Source organism: Emiliania huxleyi (assembly GCF_000372725.1).
Source record: "Emiliania huxleyi CCMP1516 unplaced genomic scaffold EMIHUscaffold_48, whole genome shotgun sequence".
Taxonomy (NCBI): Eukaryota; Haptophyta; order Isochrysidales; family Noelaerhabdaceae; genus Emiliania; species Emiliania huxleyi.
Window position 1 is genome coordinate 377,853 of NW_005198391.1, and position 19,612 is coordinate 397,464.

General features: G+C 65.2%; 8 protein-coding genes across 8 annotated transcripts; 3 read left to right on the forward strand and 5 right to left on the reverse strand.

Moving 5' to 3' along the window:
• Nucleotides 1–217: 217 nt before the first annotated feature.
• Nucleotides 218–1,243, forward strand: EMIHUDRAFT_451733 (hypothetical protein). Its single transcript, XM_005767734.1, has 4 exons — nucleotides 218–459; nucleotides 533–821; nucleotides 899–942; nucleotides 1,009–1,243. Exons 1-4 carry the CDS (start codon nucleotides 259–261, stop codon nucleotides 1,054–1,056), a joined length of 582 nt encoding a protein of 193 aa, XP_005767791.1. The 5' UTR covers nucleotides 218–258; the 3' UTR covers nucleotides 1,057–1,243.
• A 206-nt stretch (nucleotides 1,244–1,449) lies between these two features.
• EMIHUDRAFT_211533 (hypothetical protein) lies at nucleotides 1,450–4,881 on the reverse strand (the record flags this gene model as incomplete). The annotated part of the gene is made up of 5 exons (XM_005767735.1): nucleotides 1,450–1,965; nucleotides 2,152–2,328; nucleotides 2,521–3,327; nucleotides 3,408–4,600; nucleotides 4,710–4,881. 5 exons carry the CDS (start codon nucleotides 4,879–4,881, stop codon nucleotides 1,450–1,452), a joined length of 2,865 nt encoding a protein of 954 aa, XP_005767792.1.
• A 387-nt stretch (nucleotides 4,882–5,268) lies between these two features.
• EMIHUDRAFT_356471 (hypothetical protein) lies at nucleotides 5,269–6,182 on the reverse strand (the record flags this gene model as incomplete). The annotated part of the gene is made up of 2 exons (XM_005767736.1): nucleotides 5,967–6,182; nucleotides 5,269–5,793 (listed from the first exon to the last, which is right to left on the reverse strand). Coding segments are annotated over exons 1-2 (439 nt in total), but the record flags the coding sequence as incomplete, so codon positions are not given.
• A 975-nt stretch (nucleotides 6,183–7,157) lies between these two features.
• On the forward strand, nucleotides 7,158–8,306 carry EMIHUDRAFT_211535 (hypothetical protein; the record flags this gene model as incomplete). The annotated part of the gene is made up of 1 exon (XM_005767737.1): nucleotides 7,158–8,306. The coding sequence occupies one exon, from the start codon at nucleotides 7,158–7,160 to the stop codon at nucleotides 8,304–8,306; it is 1,149 nt and encodes a 382-aa protein (XP_005767794.1).
• Nucleotides 8,307–8,539: 233 nt separating this feature from the next.
• On the reverse strand, nucleotides 8,540–11,148 carry EMIHUDRAFT_436809 (DnaJ, heat shock 40 kDa protein). Its single transcript, XM_005767738.1, has 7 exons — nucleotides 10,977–11,148; nucleotides 10,719–10,907; nucleotides 10,333–10,605; nucleotides 10,077–10,253; nucleotides 9,958–10,006; nucleotides 9,747–9,850; nucleotides 8,540–9,678 (listed from the first exon to the last, which is right to left on the reverse strand). Exons 1-7 carry the CDS (start codon nucleotides 11,121–11,123, stop codon nucleotides 8,782–8,784), a joined length of 1,836 nt encoding a protein of 611 aa, XP_005767795.1. The 5' UTR covers nucleotides 11,124–11,148; the 3' UTR covers nucleotides 8,540–8,781.
• Nucleotides 11,149–11,311: 163 nt separating this feature from the next.
• On the reverse strand, nucleotides 11,312–11,905 carry EMIHUDRAFT_211537 (hypothetical protein; the record flags this gene model as incomplete). Its single annotated transcript, XM_005767739.1, has 2 exons — nucleotides 11,312–11,440; nucleotides 11,549–11,905. The coding sequence occupies 2 exons, from the start codon at nucleotides 11,903–11,905 to the stop codon at nucleotides 11,312–11,314; spliced, it is 486 nt and encodes a 161-aa protein (XP_005767796.1).
• Nucleotides 11,906–13,069: 1,164 nt separating this feature from the next.
• EMIHUDRAFT_451735 (hypothetical protein) lies at nucleotides 13,070–14,032 on the reverse strand. The gene is made up of 2 exons (XM_005767740.1): nucleotides 13,715–14,032; nucleotides 13,070–13,603 (listed from the first exon to the last, which is right to left on the reverse strand). Exons 1-2 carry the CDS (start codon nucleotides 13,850–13,852, stop codon nucleotides 13,250–13,252), a joined length of 492 nt encoding a protein of 163 aa, XP_005767797.1. The 5' UTR covers nucleotides 13,853–14,032; the 3' UTR covers nucleotides 13,070–13,249.
• A 4,218-nt stretch (nucleotides 14,033–18,250) lies between these two features.
• Nucleotides 18,251–19,420, forward strand: EMIHUDRAFT_416247 (hypothetical protein). The gene is made up of 6 exons (XM_005767741.1): nucleotides 18,251–18,280; nucleotides 18,350–18,435; nucleotides 18,506–18,561; nucleotides 18,650–18,692; nucleotides 18,823–18,888; nucleotides 18,996–19,420. Exons 2-6 carry the CDS (start codon nucleotides 18,358–18,360, stop codon nucleotides 19,203–19,205), a joined length of 453 nt encoding a protein of 150 aa, XP_005767798.1. The 5' UTR covers nucleotides 18,251–18,280; nucleotides 18,350–18,357; the 3' UTR covers nucleotides 19,206–19,420.
• The last annotated feature ends 192 nt before the right edge of the window (nucleotides 19,421–19,612 follow it).

Here is a 19,612-nt window from a genome sequence, read left to right on the forward strand (position 1 = left end):
GAGCTGTGGACCTTTCGGTGGACACCTTCTCGCTCGGCAGCGTCGTGTTTGTTGGTTGGCCGCAGCGTCCGAGTGCTTGCGGGCTCAGTTCACCGGCTCGTTCTCTGACTCCGCACGCAACAGCATCACGATCCATGAGGTCGATGGGGCTGCATTGGAGTACGCGGGCTGCATTGGCGTTCTCTACCTAGCCGCCCCTAAACACCAAAGGACCGAACCAAGCGCCGCCAGGGCGCGGTTGCTGCTGCAAACCACACCATGTCGGCGACCACGAGCATCGAAGTCCAGCCCGAGGCGTACTGTCTCATGTTTCTCCACGCCTGCAAGTACCCAGCGCGCGCCGTCAACGGCTTGCTCCTCGGCACGGCGGCGGGTGACAGCGTAAAGGTGCAAAAGGCGCTTCCGCTCTTCCACAGCAGCTTCGCCCTGTCGCCGATGCTCGAGACGGCGCTCATGCTGGTGCGCTCGGCGCTGTAGCCAGCGTGCGCGCTGAGTTTACGCTCGCCCCGACGGCCCGTTCCCCGGTGCGCAGGCCGACGAGCACTGCAAGTCATCTGGCAAGCTGCAGGTGGTGGGATACTACCAGGCCAACGAGCTGTGCGACGACCTCGAGCTGGGACCCTTTGGCAAGAAGATCGCGCAAAAGATCCGCTCTGTTTGTCCGCTCGCTGCGTGCCTCCTCATCGACGGAGCGCGCATGCAGCCGACTGCGCGCGAGCCCGGCCTGCTCCCCCTCGACGCAGACGGCAAGCGCAGCGCGGCGGCGCTCTCGCTACCAGACGCTGCGGCGGTGCAGCGCCTCGACGCTTACCTGCAGCACGGCGCGCGCCTGCCCGCGCCGCTGCCGCTCGCGTGCCCCCCTGCCAGCCGCCAGCCCCTCGGCCCGCCCGCACCCCAGGCGGCCAACACCTGCTCGTCGACTTTGACGCGCACCTCGACGACGTGCCCTCCCCAGCGCGCTGCCCCGGGAGAGGGCACGGCCGGACGGCGGGCTTGTCCTCCTGATAGGCGACCAAGGACTGGCTCGGCAACTCGGCGCTGCTCTCCTCCGCCTGATCCTTTGTGCCGGGCTCGCCCCGTGGCTTGCTGCCCGTGGCAGGGGAGGCGAGCAGGACACCCTGTGTGTGCCACGGCCTCTTCCCGCTTGGCTGACCCACGCGCCCTGCGCGAGGGGGGGGGCGTCACGTATCGGGACTTTTGTATTTCGAGTCGCTCGGGCTGCCGTGCCGCGTGCGAGTTTTTGTGTATTTGGCCCCAAAAGCCCAACAGCAACACACGATATCTGGGTCCCATCTGATGAATCCTGTTTATGGTGTGATAAATATGAGATGCTACAAAAGTCGATGGGGCGGACACACAAGTCTCAACAAACCGTCTCCACCTCTCCACGCCACAGCCAACAGCAACACATTTTTCAGACACAGCACGCGGCACGTCATCCACTACGCACTAACTCATGAACAGGGTGCCCGTTTGCTCGAGCAGGTCCAGATACCAATATCCGTCGTTTGGATTTACGTACGGTTCGGAGGTGACGACGAAGCGGGTCTGCGGCGACAGGAGCACCTCCTCCTCCTCTGCAGCAAAGAAGGAGAAGTCCTTGACGTCCTTGCCGGTGGTGACCTTGAGTCGGAAGATGATGCCCTTTTCTCGGTCGGTGAAGGACGAGGCGAGCTCCGGGCGGCGAGAGGTGGAGGAGAAGGCGCCCCACTGGATGGGCCTCCCCTCCTTGTACTGCCGCAGCACCGCCGCCTTGTCGGGGTGGCCGCGGTACACGTGCATCTTCAGGGACGGCAGCTTCTCGAGCGCAGCCATCAGGTAGTACAGGTAGCCGCCCCACACGCTGAGCACCGCGCCGCGCGACTTGAAGTCGCGAGACCTCAGCCCCTGGTTGAGCGCGTAATAGAGCTGCCCCTCCTTGGCGCCTGTGTTGAAGTCGTACGTGTAGGCGGCCAGCGCGAAGAGCTCGTCGTCGTGCAGCTTCGCCTGGGGGATGGCGGGAGAGGGGGGAGGCTCGGCACGCCGCGACGGGCGGGACGGGGTGGTGGACGGGTGGGTGACGGGCTGTGGGTGGAGGGAGTGGTGGGCGGGTGGGCGGGCGGGGCGGGGGGGTCGGGTTGCCGGCAGGTCCTCCCACTTGAGTTGCTCGACCTTGAAGGACACGTCTCGGCAGAGCTGCTCGATGTCGGGGATATGCTCGCGGCACAGCAGCAGGCACTCCATGCACGACTCGTGCGGCCGCCTCAGCTGCAGCGCGGGGACCGCCGAGATGGACATGTCCAGCTCGGGCAGCATCCGCGCCACCCGCACGCCCTCCATGCCCGGGTCCTCCGCCTCGTAGCTGCTGCTTCCCGACGGGCCCGCGCCGTCCGCCGCCTCGCCGCCATCCGCCTCGCCGCCGCCGTTGCCGCCGCCGGCGCCGCCGGCGCCGCCCTTGGCCGCGTCCTTGGCCGCGTCCTTGTTCGCGTCCTCCAGCAGCTCCGAGTCGCTCCTCTTGATGAGCGGCGGCATCTCCTGCACCTTTGCGACGGGCGGCGGCTTGGTCGACACGACCAGCAGCTCCGAGCACGGGAGCGGCGGGTCGTGCGTCGCGATGCACTGCAGCCGCGGCTGCGCCTGCCACTTGCTCTCGATCCACGCCTCCCACCCGATGCTCGACTGGTCCGGCGTCGGCACCGAGTCCAGCAGCTGGATCCACCCCTTCTTCTCGCCCAGCGAGGCGGCCGACTGCGCGTTCCACGCATTGTCGCCGTTGAACGCGAGCCAACGGTCCTCGCGGTCCGTCTTTTGGAAGGCGGGCCGCCCGTTGACGTCCCGGTCGGCAAGCCGGTAGCTGCCGAGGCACGCGCCCGCGTTGCCCGCGATGGGGGGCCCGGCGAGCTCTATCAGCGGCGGCGGCGGCAGCTGCGCCGTGTCGACCGACACGCACGTGCACGCGTCCTGCCGCACCCAATTGGAGCCGTCCCACGCCTCCCACTGCGTCTTTGAAAGGTCCGGCGTGGACACGTTCGAGTCGAGCAGCTGCAGCCAGCCGCGCTTCTGGCCGAGTGACGCCTCGGACTGGGCGTTCCACGCGTTCTCGCCGTTGAAGGCGATCCAGCGGTCCGAACGGCGCACCGACCGCCAGCACGGCCGGCCGTTGACCTCGTACCCCTTGATGAGCCGGTAGAGGCCGAGACAGTCCTGCGCCTTTGCCTCCGTCGCGCCCGAGAGCACGAGCGCCGAGGCGGGCGGCATCGTGCTCGGGTCCGCCTCGCGGCACTTGAGGTTCGGCTTCTTGTCCCACTTGCCGGCTCCGTCGGCCGTCTCCCACGAGAGGAGCGAGACCTAACGCGCACGGAGCGGGCGGCGTGCGTGGACGGGGCGGGGGGGAGGGGCTGGCGCGCCGCCGCCGGGGCGAGGCGCACGTCGGGCGTGTGGCACGACGAGTCGAGCAGCTGCATCCAGCCGCGCGACTGGCCGAGCGACGCCTCGGACTGCGCGTTCCACGCCGACGTGCCGTTGTACGCGACCCAGTGCGTCGGCCGCTCCGCGTGGCGGTAGCACGGCCGCCCGTTGACGAGCTTGCCTATGGGGGACGAGCCGGGCACGGGTCGGGGACGCGTCCAGGTGGCACGGCCGTCCGCAGGCGCGCTCTCGCCCTCGGCGAGGCGGTAGAGGCCGATGTAGTTTGCGGCGGTGCCAATCACGGGCTCGCCGTCGAGGATGATGGCCTTGGGCGGAGGGAGCTCGGTGTTGTCCACGGCGAGGCACTTGAGGTTGGGCTGCTTGGACCACTTGCCGTTGCCGTCCGCGCTGTCCCAAGGGATCTTGGACATGTTTGGCGTCGCCGCCGACGAGTCGAGCAGCTGCAGCCAGCCGCGCTTCTGGCCGAGTGACGCCTCGGACTGGGCGTTCCACGCGTTCTCGCCGTTGAAGGCGATCCAGCGGCCGGCGGACTGCGTGTGCCGGTAGGCTGGCCGGTCGTTGATCGTCTTGTCCAGCGCCAGCTTGTAGAGGCCGATGAAGTTGGCCGCGGTCCCCGAGATAGAGAGCGGGCCGCCCGTCGGGTTGTCGAGTCGGATCGCCACCGGCGGCGGCAGCTCCTTTGGGTCGGTCACCTTGACCTTGAGCTCGGGCACCTTCATCCACCCCCCCTTGCCGTCCGCCGCGTCCCACACCTGCTTGGACAGGTCGGGCGTGTGGCAGTGCTTGTCGAGCAGCTGCAGCCAGCCGCGAGACTTGCCCAGGTTGGCCTCCGACTGCGCGTTCCACGCGTTGTCGCCGTTGAAGGAGAGCCAGCGGTTGGGCCGGCCGGTGTGGCGCCAGACGGGCTTGCCGTTGACGATCCGGCCCTGCACGAGTGCATACAGCCCGAGGCAGCCGTTCGCCTCCGAGTCAATCTTTGGGCTCTCGATCATCAGCGCGGCGGGTGCGGGCAAGTCCTCGAGGCTGGCGACGGCGCACTGCAGCTCGGCCTGCTTGACCCACTCACCGCCATCCCAGGCCTCCCACACCACCTTGGACTGCGACGGGTAGGCGCACCCCTTGTCCAGCAGCTGCAGCCACCCCTTGGTCTTGCCGAGGTTGGACTCGGATTGGACGTTCCATGCTGTCGAGCCTGGGCGCGGGTCGTCGGGAGGACGCGTGGACGCGCGCGCGCGCATGGCCGGCCCGTCTAGGGTCGCGCCGGGCCGGTGGCGGCGGGCGCAACGCGCGGGGCCGCGCACCGTTCCACGCCAGCCACTTGTCGAGAAGCCTAGTGTTGCGCCACGTCGGCTTGCCGTTGACCGTCTTGCCGTCGACAAGCCGGTAGAGCCCGATGCAGTCCGCGACGTTGCCTTCGATCTCAGACGCCTCTAACCGCAGGGCTTTGGGGACAAGGCCCGACGAGGAGCTCATAGGCGAAGCCGTCTTGCCCGCATGTAGAAGAGAAATCGCCCGGTAGCAAGGCCGCCCGATGCCGATAATCTCCGGCCGGATGCGTGCGGGTAAGAGCTCGCGAGCAATAGTCTTCTTGCCATCCCCCTGCTCCCCCTCCACCATCCTCCCTCACTCACTCCACACTCGTCTCTGATGTTGCTCGAGGATGATCTCATCCTAAGGGCGTAGACCCGATGCCGATAATAATAATAATCCGGCCGGATGGGTGCGGGTAAGAGCTCGCGACCAATAGTCTTCTTGCCATCCCCCTGCTCCCCCTCCACCATCCTCCCTCACTCCCACACTCGTCTCGGTGATCCGATGCTCGAAGATGATCTCATCCGAATGGGGGGGGCGCTGCTCACTGCTCAGCCCCTTCGTCGATTTAGACGAATAAAACATACACGGTGGGCGGCGAGCCGGACGGAGCTTTCTAAGGCGGCATCCAGCGCTGCGCGGGTGATACACGGAAGACCAAAACATGGAGACTGAAACATGCGCGGCGAGGGCGCGGCGGCGGCGCCCCGTCCGTGTGCCCGAGCGGTCAGGGCGGCGCGAGGCCGCCGCCACCCCCTCGCGCGCGCGGCAGCCGCACGGGCGCCGCGCCGCTAACGCAGCAGCATACTGGCTAGGAGCAATAGCTCAGCTCGCCCTGGCGCAGCTGGCGGGAGACGTAGTCCTCGTTGAACTTGGCGAACGCCTGGAACTGCTCCTGCAGTTTCGTCTGCAGGGTGCGGTCGTACTCCTCCCTCAGCGTCCGCTCGCGCTCGATGACCGCCTTGCGCACGATATCGCGGACCTGGTCCAGGGTGAACAGCACCTCGCCCGTGTGCGGGTCTGTTCGCTGCCGAAGCGCCGCGGAGAGGTCAATGGCGCGCGACTGCGAGGCGCCTGCGGGCGTGAGGGGAGGGGAAGGGTCAGCAGGAGTGGGTGCGCAAGGAGCAGGCCCCGCGCGCGCGCAGCGGCTTCTGTGCGGCGCGCGCGCGGCGTGGCCGGGCGGCGGCCGGGTCGGCTGGACGCCCCGCCCACGCGCGCTCCCCCGTGCCGCCGCGGGACGCGCGCGCCTCCGTCAGAGCAGCCGGCGGCAAAGGCTGACGCAGACGGCGCCGCAGGCTCCGCCGCGTGCAGCCGCGTGCGTTTTCCGGCCGGAGACTCGGAAAGGAGCGAGCGGGCTGGCGAGCAGGACGGCTCGCCGCCCCAGCCCGGAGTGGCCTCCTCCATCCCCTCCCGCGCGCGCTTGCATGCAAGTAGCATCTTCGAGCAGCGCTGGCCTTTTTTCACAGCGTGCCTTGGCTTGGGAGTATGCTTCGAGTGCTGGGCGGCTTTTTTTCTTTTTTCTAAGACGAGACCTCGCGACGGCGGCCAAATCCTTTCGAACTATTAAGGTTGCTCCCGGCCCAGTGGGATTTTGGCCTACTCAGTGACCGTCTAAGGGGCGCTAACTGGCTGCAATTCCATATCTTTTGTGCCTAGCTTGTAGAGCACCTTAAAAAACTAGTATGTCTTGGAGTGAAAAGTTTTTCGATGAGGTGGGGGTCCGTGGTGAGCAGATTCCCAGATTCTCCAGATTCCCCCTCGAGCACCTCCAATTTTAATTCATTGCGGCCGCGGGTTTGCTCGGATTACTTTTCACTCCAAGACATACTAGTTTTTTGGCGTTCCGGTGCCTACAAAAAATATCCGAGATCATATGGAGCTCACCACAGGGTTTGCGGCGGTCATTGTCCTACCAGCGGGCACAGCCGGGCCGCGGACACCCGTGAATGACCTTCGCAAACCCTGTGGTGAGCTCCATATGATCTCGGATATTTTTTTGTAGGTACCGTAATATTAAAAAACTACTTTGTCTTCGAGTGAAAAGTAGTCCGAGAAAGCCCGCGGCCGCAGTGAATTAAAAGGCGGTTTTCGAGGGGGAATCTGGAGAATCTGGGAATCGGCTCACCACGGATCCCCACCTCATCGAAAAACTTTTCACTCCAAGACAAAGTACTTTTTATCCTCGCTACCCAACGCGGCCAAAGGATATCCACCTCGAGAACCTCGAGAGAAAGTACTTTTTTAAGGTGCTCTAGAAGCTAGGCACAAAAGATATGGCATTGCAGGCCATTTAGGGCCCCTAGACGGTCACTGAGTAGGCCAAAATCCCCACTGGGCCGGGAGCAACCTTAACAACGAAGGCGCTCTCAAAACAAAAAAAAGCCGGGTGGTGCCGCGCCAAAGCGTGCGCCAGGTGCGGGCGCAGCTAGCAGCTGTCAATGTTGTCGCTGATGTTCCTGCCTGGCGGATTTCTGCAAGGGGCATTCGTCCCTTGCTGCGCTCACGTGGCTGCAGATGTCGCAAGTCCTTGTGCGCCAGTGTCTGCCGTAAAGAGCTGCAGCAAAAGCCAGGCTCTGCGCTGTGGGCTCGTGCCAGTATTCATGCAGGAGGAGGAGGATGGAGCCGCCAGCTACGCCTCCATCGACGAGGTTCGGGAGCTCGTGCATGCGATCGGCCTCGACCCTGAGGTACTGAAGCTCAGCGTCCGGATGGAGCGGGCGGTGCACGACTCGCTCTCAAAGGCGGCGCCCACACTGCGCAAGTCGGTGCGCTCTGCCATCGAGCTCGAGCTGTCGGCGCTCGACGGACCAGAGCCCACTGGCCCTGTCTCCAAACTGGGCGGGGTGCCGTGGCTCAAGCCGGACGATCAGTGGCCCACGTGCAAGTGCTGCGGGCAGCCGCTCGCTTTCTTTGCACAGCTGAACCTGGGGGCGCTGCGGGGCAGCGTCACGCTGCCGCCATCGTCGCCACCGATCGGCATCGTGCCGGAGCTCAGCCGCAGCAGTGGGCTGCTCCAGCTGTGGGGTTGCACCGATGGCTTCCGGATTGAGGATCCGCAGGATCCGGAAGCCATGATGGCGGCGGCAGTCATGCGGGAAGCCATGGCGGCAGACCTTGCGCAGGAAGACATTGATTGTCTGCGAGACATTGACTGTGAGGATGCGACGTACGACAACCCGTTCGGTGGCACCGAGTTCCTCCGCCTCGTGCCGCAGGAAGAGCTGGGCAGCCCGACTCCTCCCAGTGGCGTCCCCGTGCTACCGACGGACCTCGTGTCGGCGGTGGGTGTGAGAGCGGAGCTCGGCTTCGAGGATAGCGAGCTGCGGGAGGAGCGCTGGCGAGTCGGAAGCGAGCTGGGGCGCTTTGCTGATTGGCTCGAGTACTCTGGTGGCCACGGCAATTGGGTTGGTGGCTGGGCCGATTGGTTGCAGGGGCCCCGCTATCCAGAGTGCCCAAAGTGCAGCGAGCCGATGACGAATGTTCTCTTCAATTGGGATGGGGGTGCTATTGACATGGATGTCCCAGCGATCGTCACGCAGTGTCCAAAGTGTCCAGAACAGTTGGCGTTCTTGTGGGACCTAGACTAGCCGTCAACTGTGGCACGGTACACACGGACACTGACAGGAGACCAGTACATACCAACACTCGGGGGGGCGAGGAAATATGTGCGAGCGGGGTGGCGCGCCGTCGGAGCCGAGGGTAGGGTTCCAGGGTGTTGCCGGCGGTGCCCGGTGCGTCACACACAGCGGCCTTCTCTTATATCCTGAATCCTCGTCGAATCTCGACGAGAGTCGTCTAAACGCTCGTACTCGCTGCTCTCTGTCTCACAGAGCTGTACGGGTATCGTGTGTCAAGAAGAACACAATTGTGCACAAGTAGAAACGGCCTCACACCGACACACGGACACACGGTGAACACGGTGACGGAGGGCAGAGCTAGTTCGTGACGACTCAACAGGAGCTCACCCCCGCCTTTGCGAGCCCCGTGCCGTCGAGCGGGGCCCCCGCTGGGGTTGAGTGTCCACAGCCCACGCACAGACATGGTGAGAAAAGTGCCGCGCCCTCACTGGGCGGACCCCTCCGACTCTTGCAAGCCAAAGAGGAGCTGCACCAACTCCTCCTTCTCGACGGCGTCGGGATCGGTGATGCCGCGCTCGCGCAGCCGCCGCTTGAGCTCGCCAACCTTCATCTGGCGAAGCTCCTCCAAGCTACACCGCTGCTGTGTCGCGCCGCCGCCGCGCGCCGCCGCGCCGCCGCCGCCGCCGCCGCCGCCGCCGCCGCTCGCCCCCTGCTGCGCCTCGCCCGCAGCGTCGGCGCCGGAGGCGCCGGCGCCGGAGGCGGAGGGCGGCACCATGATGGCAACCATCTCGGCGACCTTGGACTTCGGGTCCTTTGATCCGCCGCGCGAGGTTGCCACCTCCATGAAGACCTCGCCCATGATGCCGAGCGCCTGCGCGCGCCTCAGCCGCTGCACCTCGTCGACGGAGTGGTCGCGGCAGAGCTTGTGCGTGACGGTTGTGATGGTGCGCTCGATGTCGATCACCGACACGTGCCACATCGCCTCGAGGAAGATCGGCAGCGAGTCCTGCGTCGCCTTGAGCTGCGTCGCGCTCAGCCCCGAGAGCGGGTCCGCCGGCTCGCCTTCGCTCTTGTCGGCGATCTCCTTGACCATGCGGTAGGTGCGCAGCGCGGCGCCGGCGGCGCGGATCCCCGCCCCCGCCGCGGCCGTGTGGTTGTCGAACGAGATCTTCTTGCCCTTCCACGCGGCGACGTGCCCGTCCACGCCGAGGGTCGACTTTCGGTATCCGACGAACTCTGCGGCACGACAGCGGTAGATCTCGGCGACGACAAAGAGGAGGCAGTCGCCGAAGGAGACGGCGATCAGCTCCTCCGCCTCGCTCTTGCAGAACTGGCGGAAGCGCTCCTCGTCGCCGCCGACGTACGGCGCGACCATGTCCACCTGTTCACAGCAGTGGGTGTGAAGAGACGCTGTTCACAGCTGAGGACGTACGGCGCGACCATGTCCACCAGCCGCAGCGCGCACTCCACCTCGCGCTTCTTTTGCCGCACGCCCAGCCGGCCCATCGAGACGCCGCCCTCCATCGACGCGGCGGTGGCGAGGGCGAGGGTGCCTGCCGCAGCACCCGGGTCTGCGTCACCGCGCCGGCACGCAGGGAGGGGGAGAGGCGGGAGGCGCGGGAGGCGCGCGAGGGAGAGGCGAGAGGCGAGAGGCACGCGCCGATGTAGGGCTCGAAACGCTCCGAGCCGAACAGCATGGTGAAAAAGACCTGGGGAGTGGGCGGGGCGGGGGTGGGGAGCGGCTTGGGGTGGCGGGGCGGCCGCGAGGGGAGGGCTCGCCCCGGCGTCCATGAAGTTCTTTTCGACGCCGGACGCGCCGTGCGCGTCGTACTTTGCGCGGGAGCGCTCGTCCGCGAGGACCTGGTACGCCTCCGAGATGGCCTGGAACTGCTCCTTCGCCTCCTCGTCGCCCGGGTTCTTGTCGGGGTGCAGCCGCAGCGCCTTCTTGTAGTACGCCTGCACCGCAAGGGCGCACAGCCGCGGCTCAGCAGGCAAGCGAGCGGTGTGTGCGCCTCCACCGCCCACGCCGCCTCGCCTTCTTGATGGCGTCCGTCGACGCATCGTACCGCACGCCCAGAGAGTCGTAGTATCGCGTGTCCTTGGGCGCGCGCCCGCTCCCGCCGCCGCCGCCGCCGCCGCCGCCGCCGCCGCCGCCGGCTCCGCCGCCGGCCTCGTCCTCGAGCTGGCTAGCGAGCTGCGCGTCGGTCTGCAGGTTGTACTCGTACCACTCGCGCTTCTCCTGGTCCCAGTCCTTGCCCTTGTTCGACTCGACAACCTCCTCGACCGTGTTGATTGCGCCGCGCGTCACCTGCAGCAGCGCGGGGCGCCGGTCGGCGCGGGGCAGCGCACTCGCGGCGGCGGCGCTGTGCCCGCGCCAGCGCCGCGTGCGCGTGTGTGGAGTGCGAGAGGGGAAGGGCGTTCCTGCAGGCAGCCCACCGCGGCGCCGGCGACCGGCAGTGCCACCGCACCCAGAATCCCCGTCACGAGCCCCGTGAAGAAACCTCCGACGCCCTGTGTTTGTGCCCCGACGATGGGCGCCGCAATCAGCCCGACGGTGCCGCCGACCACCCCCTTGAGCGCTGATTTTAGGCCCGACGAGGCGCCCGCAATCTGAAGCAGGGAGCGCGGGCGTTTAGAGTTCGAGGGCGGGCGCCAGCGGCTGCGGGCCGGCGGCCGCACCAAATTCTTTGGCTTGCGCATCGAAAACATGTCAAAAGGGAGGTCAGGGGGCTCATCGTCGGGCGCAGCGCCGGCGGACGAGCTCGCGGCGCCTTCCGACGAGGCCGGCGCGGCTAGCTTTGTGGAGTCCACTTGCGTCGGCGCCATCGTCAGCAGCTAAGGCGCCCGCGCCTGGGCCGCCTTCCCCCACGGAAAAAGAATTCTGCGCCGTTGTGAGGTTAATGACTACTACTCCAAGTGCTCCAAGTGCACCACACTGATAACACACGCGCGAACCGATGCACACGAAACAAGGGGACCACCATCTGTCTCCAAAGCTCGCCTACTCGTATCTCTCATTGTGCTCGCCGCCGCTTGAACAGCTGTGGCCCGCCCTCGGGGCCGCCCGCGCCTCCGAAACGCAGCGCGCTTGCGCCAGGCAGCCCCGCGGCCGCTGCCGCTTCCGCAAAGTGTACGCACGCGGCCTGGATCGAGCGGTTGTGCTCGGCCACTGCGCCGTCGGCGAGCGTCGCGCCTGTGGAGAGAGAGAGAGAGAGAGAGAGAGAGAGAGAGAGAGTGGAGAGTCACATAACCTCGTGGGCCGGGTGTGTGGTGGGTTCGCAGCTGGCGGCGCCTGCAGCGGCGGCCAGCTCGCGCTGCAGCTCCTCCTCCTGCTCCGGGTCGCGCATCGTACTCAGCAGCATGGGGATAGTCGCCGAGTGCTCTGTCAGGCTGAGCGGTTGCACGGCCTGGTCCTGCAGCAGCGCCTCCTCAGCGATCACGCGATCGGAAAGCAGCTGCAGCTGCTGTGAGAGGAGCTGAAAGTGGCCCAGCGCGGCGGGCCAGTTGTGCAGCCGCCCGCCCTCCTCGGCGGACGCGATCGTCCGCTCCAGATCCACAGCCCGCTCGTGTAGAGCGGTGATGGTGCTTCGAAGCTGCCCGGCCTCCATTCTTTGGCTCCGGCCACAACGGCGAAAAGAATTCTTGAACGACAGCGTCTCTCACAGCACACAGGCACGACAAGGGCGCGGACTGGCGCGGACTGGCACACACACCGGCTCACCACGGCGAAAAGAATGTAGAAACTAAGAAAACACCGCCTCGGTGTGGGTGGGAGGACAAAAGAATGTAAATCCGTCTTTGCGTTGACTGTTTTCTTTCTTTTAGGCACAGTTCGAGAGATTGTTTTAGCAAAACAAATCTTTGTTTGCGAAAGAAATAGATTTTTACAACGCAAGGGTTGTCATTCGTGAGCTGTGTGCTGTGCGTCCAGCAGTCCGGACCCGGAGGCGCTGTTCAACACGACGCTGCTCCGGCTCGCTGCAGCCAAATTGCCTCGGCAAGAGGGCCCGACGCTGCTGGTCGGCGAAGGCGGTTTTCACGACGATTGGCCTGTGGATGTGCCAGCCGCTCCTGCTGCCACAGGCTTCACCGCTTTCAGAGGCACACCCAAGGCGGTCATCTCGGTCCTTCCTCAAGCGCTGAGCGTTACCGAGTTCTTCCCGCATTGGGATCTTGTCGAGGTCTCGGACGCAATGGGCGCCCGCACCCTTTCTTTCGATGCGGTACAGCAGCTCGCTTGTGCCCAAGCTCGTCATATCGAGGGGGAGGCTGGAAGCTCCTTCGTCAGAGCCGTCTGCCACTGGCGAGCCGTTGGCGCGCTCAGCGACAAAGCAGCCGAAAGTACTTCGGATGACGCGAGTGACGTGTGTCGTCGGCTCCACCAAGGTAGGGGGGAGAGAGTGAGAGACTAGCCATCACACCCAGCCGTCCCGCCTCCCTCCCCCTTCGGCCTCTATCGCCTCTTCGCCTGTTGCTGCCGCCCGCGCGCCGCGGTGTGCCGCGCATGCCCACTGCCACTCGCCCAGCCGCGCTCGCATCGTTTTGCGGCGCCGGCACGCGCGCCGGCGTGCGGGTCGGCGCGTGCCTCCTGAGATGACTTTGCACTTTCGCCGCGCTCTCTTGGCATGTGTCTTGGTCTCTCGCGGCACGCGGGAATTGCGGATTGGGACGGATTGCGCGCGCGGACATTGCGCTTTGCCGTTTGCGGCGCGCAGGCAGCGGCGGGCGCGCTCTCATGACTGGACACGCCGCGCCGCCCCCACCCCCCCAGTCCGCTCAACCCCGTTTTATTTATTTACTAGTCCAGCGCAGGTACACAGTATCATACCACGCGCCTGAGGGGCAGCCGGTCACATTCATGGAACATGCGCCCCGGGCGAGAGCGAGACACCGTTTTGCATCATGTGTGCCTGGTGTGCACGCTCACGACTACCCGTAACTAACATACAGACTCATTGCCTCGACTGGTAGATGTAGACGCCGACCAGACCAAACACCACCTCGACGGCGCCCTGCGTCGCCACGTCTCCGCCACTCGCGCCAGTTGCCACACGAAGCAAGTCGGTCAAGCCGGTACTCAATGCGCCGAGGCCAGCGAGGAGGACGGCCGCACCGAGAAGGCCAGACTTGCGTCCCTGCGCCTTCTCCTCCTGCAGCTTCTCGTAGTCGGTCTTTAGCTGCCGCAGCGTCGCCATCTCCTCGCGCACCGTGCGCCGCGTCGCTAGTAGCGTCTGGTCGACCGCCGAGGTGGACTTCTCCAGCTTCGCAAGCATTCGCCGCGTCTCCTCGTCCGCCAGGCTCGCTCCCTGCGGCGAGGTCGCTCGTGAGCTGAGCTCGGCGGGCGTCCGACACAGGTCGAAAGTGGGCACCCAGCACAGATACACAAATCAGAGGGCGGGTTTGCGTGGGCGGGCTGCCTTGGCTTCCAGCTGCGCTCGCAGCGCGTCTGAACTAGCGTCCATCTCTTCGAGGACAGCCGAGAGGACGCGCTGCGTCTCGGCCTCGATCAATCGAAATCGAGACTCCTCCGTATCGTCGAGCGCGTCCACTTTCATCCCGGCAAATGCCTTTTCGAGTTCACGGCGCAATACCTCGTCAAAGTCTGTCTCCAGATCAGAGCTGTCGCCCGCGACGGGCGCGCCGGCTCGCGGCGACGCAGCACGCAACACAACGTGTCCCGGCACTCGCGCGATCTCCGCAGGACCCCACGCCACGGCAGCCACGGCAGCCAGATTGGCGAGCATTTGTGAACCCCTTTCTTTTTTTGAGCTGCCTTCGATGGAATGAAATAAACGCAAGGCGCTCACACGCACATCGCTCTCGGGCCCACAGACATCCCGCACACCCGCCGCCCCCGCGCGCCCCCCACCCCGGCCGGGAGAAAGGGGAGTGACAGTTTGGGATGGCAACAGTCGAGCGAGATACCTCGCTCGCTCGCACTCCATGTGCGAGAACGCAGATAAGGACTGGGTGGTCCGGCCCACAAGTCCGGCTCATGCGCCCCGAGCTGACCCTCTACCGCACTGAACACTTCAGCCCCCTCGCTCCCAACCCATCCACCTCGCCGAGTGCCGAGGTGCGCGATCTCGGGCCGCGCCGCGCAATCTCGGGCGATCTCGGAGCGTCGCTTGCGCGGGCCGCGGCGGCACACCTAGTTGCTCAAAAGCGGTCCGGTCGGCAGGTTTAGGGAAGGAGGGGACGCAGCGAGCGTCCACCCCCCGGGGCCAGCGCGCGGCTCGCGCGCCGCCCCACCCACGCCGGCCCACGAGGGGTCGAGGGCCGGTCGTCCATCGCCATGTCCCGGGATGTCCAGCGTGGACGTGTCCCGGGGGAAGCTGTGACTAAGGGCACCCCGTTCCTCCTCTCCCCGCACTCCCTCAGGCTGAGGGCTGCCAGGCCGCGGTCGGTCGGCCTGGGTCGCGAACAGGAAGGGGCCAGACTAGGGACCAGATCGCTAAGCTTCCACTGGTGCGAACAGTACTAGACGTCGACCGAAGCCGCCTCCGCTTTCTTTTTTCAAGCTGACAATCCACACCTAACCTCCATGTGGTGACTTGTTGGACCACCAACAATTGGGGCTGGGGCTGCGGACGGATCCAGTGTATCTGATCTCTGACTCTGCCTGTCAATCAACTCTCAATTAACTGTCATTCTTCAGCTGCGGCCATCGCAGCAGATCGCCAATGTGTCAATGAGCTTGCAGCCTCCTGCGGCGAAAGAAAGAAAGAATTTTACAACAAAGCTCCCTCTCACGACACTGGGCACGCCTTGTGAGTTGTGTTTAGTGCCACAGTGCGCGCCTGCATGCTGCAAGTTGTCGTGAAAGAAAGAAATACACGGAACTCGGCCTCCGTGCTGGTGTCCCTCCCTGAGGTTGTCCTTTTCTTCGACTTTGTTGCTTTTTTCAGTCCGCCCGCACCTCCTCCTGGTGCTCCTGGGTAGGCTATAGCCTGGGGGGATGGGGACGAGGCTCCGAGGCTCGAGGTCGAGCCGTGGGATTATCTGAAGGGGGTTAATAAAAAGTTCGGGAGCTCGAGGCTTGAGAGAGGCGGGCTTGAGCCTTGACAGAGGTCAGACGGTCAGAGAATCAATCCATAATTAATGAATGTGGGGTTGCCGCTCCCTTGCGGACGCCCCTCTGTTGTGTGTGCAGTGACCAGTGTGTGGCTTTTGTTTTTCTATCTCAATAGGTCTCTTAAGGATGAGGATCAAGGTGGTCCGACCCAGGTTCGGCACCGGGCACCGACTCAGTATACAAAATCCGCCTGCGGGCTGGCCGGCACCTTCTCGACCTCTCCGTGTCATGCAACGTTTATATGCGCCTCTCGGGCTCTCGCCCTCTTCTATCTCTCCCGCGGACGAGCCCGACCCCGCGCCTTCGCCTGGCCCGGACGCTCGCTCGTGCGCTACGCGTGCTAACCTAAAGGCCTGATTCACTCCTGCTTCGCGATCCAGTAAAAGTAGCCTGCGTCGATCCTCAGCGACCCGTCCAGCCACTCGTAATCGTCCATCTCCAACATCGCGTCCTCGCTCTTGACCTGCTCTTCCTTGAGGCTGCCTGGGACAAAGTTATCCGGGTCGGCCTCGGATGCGGGGTTGTCCTACGAAACAGTCCCAAGGAAGGCCTGAGTGGTAACTGGCTCAGGGGAGCATCCTCGAGGGGGGGGGGGAGGGGGAGGCCTCGACGCACTGGCACCAGACAGAGACTGACTCACCGACCAGGTCCTCAACCTTGCTCACACCCTCGAACGAGTCCTTGTTCACCGCCTGCGCAGTCTTTTTGCCACCAATGTCGACATAATAATACTTGCCGTCTTGGATGTCGTCGCCCCAGTGCGTCGCCGCGAGCTTGTAGATCTCTGTGCTATCCGACGCGAGCGCTTTGGCGAGCGGGCCGTTGGACGAGGCCTTGTACACCGAGACGTTGGCCTTTACGAAGTCGAGGACCGTCGCAAAATCGCCCCCAATGGCCTTGTCCGCGAACGTTCTTCCAGCCATGAGTGCTGCCGGTCCGCTTGGCTTTGCCTTCTTTGCCGGCGGCTCGCCCGACGCCGTATTCCCAGCGGCGCCGTCCGCCTTTGCCTTGCCCTCTGCCGAGTACGCAGCTTCGTCGTAGCCCTTGCTCTCCATCTTGACGTATCCTTTCTTCTCCTTCGATGCGATGAGCTTGGCTATCGGCTTCTTGATGGGCTTGTACTTGCCGCCATTAATCGCCTTTCCGCACCGTCCAAACCAGACCGCAAATGTGCCGTCGCCCTTGTCGCTGACAATCCAAAACTTGTTGCTCTTGCAACCGTGGAACTCCCAGCGGTCCGCGGTCTTGTAATCGTCGGACTCGCAGCCCATAGTGTGATCGTGCGTTTTGCGCACTCGGGGCGGGGACGAACGCCCGCGACGAACGTGCACGGAGGGTCAGAGGCACACGCACGCACGCACGCACGTAGCCGAGGGGACCCAGTACCAGCCCAGTACGCCCCACTGACCAGCACTGGCTCCCCAATTCAGATGGGTAAAAAAGCACAAGGTCCCCGCCCGTACTTCCAGAGTCAATTCACCCGTAAATAGCCGGCAGCCGACCGCCCTCTAGTCTCTCGCTTCGTCTACGCCATCTCTCCGCGCCGCTGTCTCGCCCAAGCGAAGGCGTGGCTTGGGGCAAAGTACCACCTGCCCCCTCCTGGGGCTGCGAATGTTGTGGTCGTCTTCAACGCGGCGGAGGTCCTTGGAACGCTCGAAAGCGCCGTCGCTCTGCACCTGCAGCTTCCTGCTGTAGCGCATGCTCCGCTTGTCCTCGAGGCCATGACGCGTGACGCTATTGGTCTCGAGGCTGTAGAATCGCCACCGCTGGGTGCCGTTTAACCCTTCACCGGCCCCGCGCAGCTCGCACAGCAGTGCCGACAGCAGCCAGTCCCAGTTTGGGTTTTGAGCCCAGTGCCTCGCCATGTAGGAGTCCATCCGTCGGAGAAGCTGGGGCACCAGCTCACGAGAGATTATGTACGCGCCGTTCCAGACGTCGCGCATCGGGTTGAACGAGCAGCGGCTGCTGAACTCTCCCGAGTCGCTTGCGCGCCCCTCGTGGTGGGCGTACATGACGACGCCACAGCTCGACTCGCGCGCCAGGGTGGCGCGCCGCGTCTCGTTCTTCACCCCCGGACGCAACGGGTTGAGGTTCACCCAGCTGAACTGCTCCCTGCGCAGCAGGCACTCGATCATGCGCCACGACTTTGCCGTCACCACCTCATCGTCTTCAAACACGACGGCGCGTGTGGTGCGCGCGGGCTCCGCCAGCAGTGTGAGCCACGCCCAGACGTGCGCAATGAGTGGCCCATCGTGCTCCATCCCGCGGAGAGACATGCGCATGCGCCGTCCGCCCCACGGCAGCCAGTTGCAGATCACGGCCCGCCGGTAGGCCGCCAGCCAGCCCGTCAGGTTTACCTCAGACCGCGGGCCGGGGGCCGGGATGGGGAGCACCTGCTCGTTCCGGGCAGGGTCGTTGCGGACAAAGGCCCGCAAGCGTGGGACGCCTCCGCCGTTGACAACGTAGAGTGCGGTGTCTTCGAGCGGTCCTCTCGACAGCGGCATGCGAGGAACACACCAGGGCCAGTTACCTGTGGGTTCTGGCTGCTCTCTCTCCGGGCAGCGGCGCGGGACTGTGTAGGCCTTCGGGACGCACGTTTCAAGTTCTGTCGAGTTCTGCCAGTCCGATTCCTCGCCCCTTGTTTTCTCTTCTTCCTTCTCTGTTAGAGAGCAAGAAAAACCGGCTGGCGCGAGCTGACAGGCGCGGGCGCGCTTTGGCGATAGACGCTCTGGGGATAGAGGCGCCTCACACCGCGTTGCTTGGGCTGCACGGACATGCCCCCTTATAACGCGCCGCGCGCCCGCGCCGCCCCCAACGAGCGCCCCGCCCCCCCCTTGCTGAGAGCTCACGTTTTGACGGACGCTTTCGCGCCCCGACCCAGGCTGTTTGTGAATCGCTGCAGAATCTGGTGGGCCCCTAGGGCGACCGCGTCCGTGCCAGCTGCATGCAGTCCCAACCCCTTGGGTGGCCATTGTAGGAATCGCCATGGCGGGCCAGTCCGGAGAGGTTGTCATTGTGCCGCGCAACTTTGTCCTGCTGGATGAGCTCGACAAGTCGGAGAAGGCGCGACGCAAGCCGCCGGCCGCGCGCCCTGCCCCGCGCGCACTGAGCGGCACGCCGGCAACTGTCGCAGGCGGTTGGGGACATGACGTGCTCCTACGGGCTCGTGCAGCCCGACGACATTTGGCTGTGCGCTCCACCCCCGCCCGCCGCCAGCGTGCATCTGCCGGGAGAGGCGGACGAGTTTGCGCGTCCACGCCGCCGCCCCGCCGCGCAGGAACCACTGGAACGGCTCGATCCTCGGCCCGACCAGCTCCCAGGTGGGATCCTCGATGCTCCCTGCCTCGCCTCGCTCCACCGCTCCTCCCTCTGCCTCTCCTCCCTCCGCGCGTCCCTCTTGCTGAGTCTGGCGGCAGGCGCTCCACCAGACGCCGCACCCGCGCGTGCCAGGTCGAGGGCCGCATCCTCCAGCTCCTCATCTTTTGCGGCAAGGAGTATCCCAAAGCGGCGCCACAGGCGCGCCGCCGCCCCTCCGCCGGCCTAGAGAGGCTGCTCCTCCTGCTGCTACTTCCGCGCACGGTGGAAGGGCGGGCCCCACACGCGCCGCGCGCCGCCCGCCGCAGGTGAAGTTCATCTCGAAGGTGAACTTCCCCGGCATCGTCAGCGACACCGGCGTCGTCGACGTCCCGAAGGTGCTCTCGAAGGTGGGCGCCTCCCGGCAGTGGGACAGCAAGATGCGGATCGAAACCATCCTCAAGGATATCAAAAAGGCGCTCACGCTCCCCGAGTACAGGAAGGTCCTGCAGCCGCAAGACGGCGCTGAGTACTCATAGTCTGGCGTGTGCGCGAGAGGGCGCGGGGTAGTAGAAGGGCGGGTCGGAGAGCAGGGGAGGGGGTGGCGTCTGGCGAGTCTCAGCGGGGGGCAGCCCTGCACGTGGCGCCTCGCCGCGCGGTCTCCAGCTGCGAGCTCCAGGTCGGGTCTGGGACCACCTATACACAGCTTCTTCCGCTTGTTCCTCCTCTGTGGCCGGCGGTACAATCTTTTATATCGGACTCTAGAGAGAGACGCGGAACCACACGCTCGCGCCGCGCGAGCGTCAGCCGTCACGCCGTCTCAGCTACGGCGTCACAGGCGCGCGCGCAGATCGCACTCTCGTCTGCGTGTGACTCGCTCTCGGTCTCGCATCTCGCTCGCCCAGTCTCCGCAGAGGCAGACCCGGAGCCGGACGCGGCGCACATG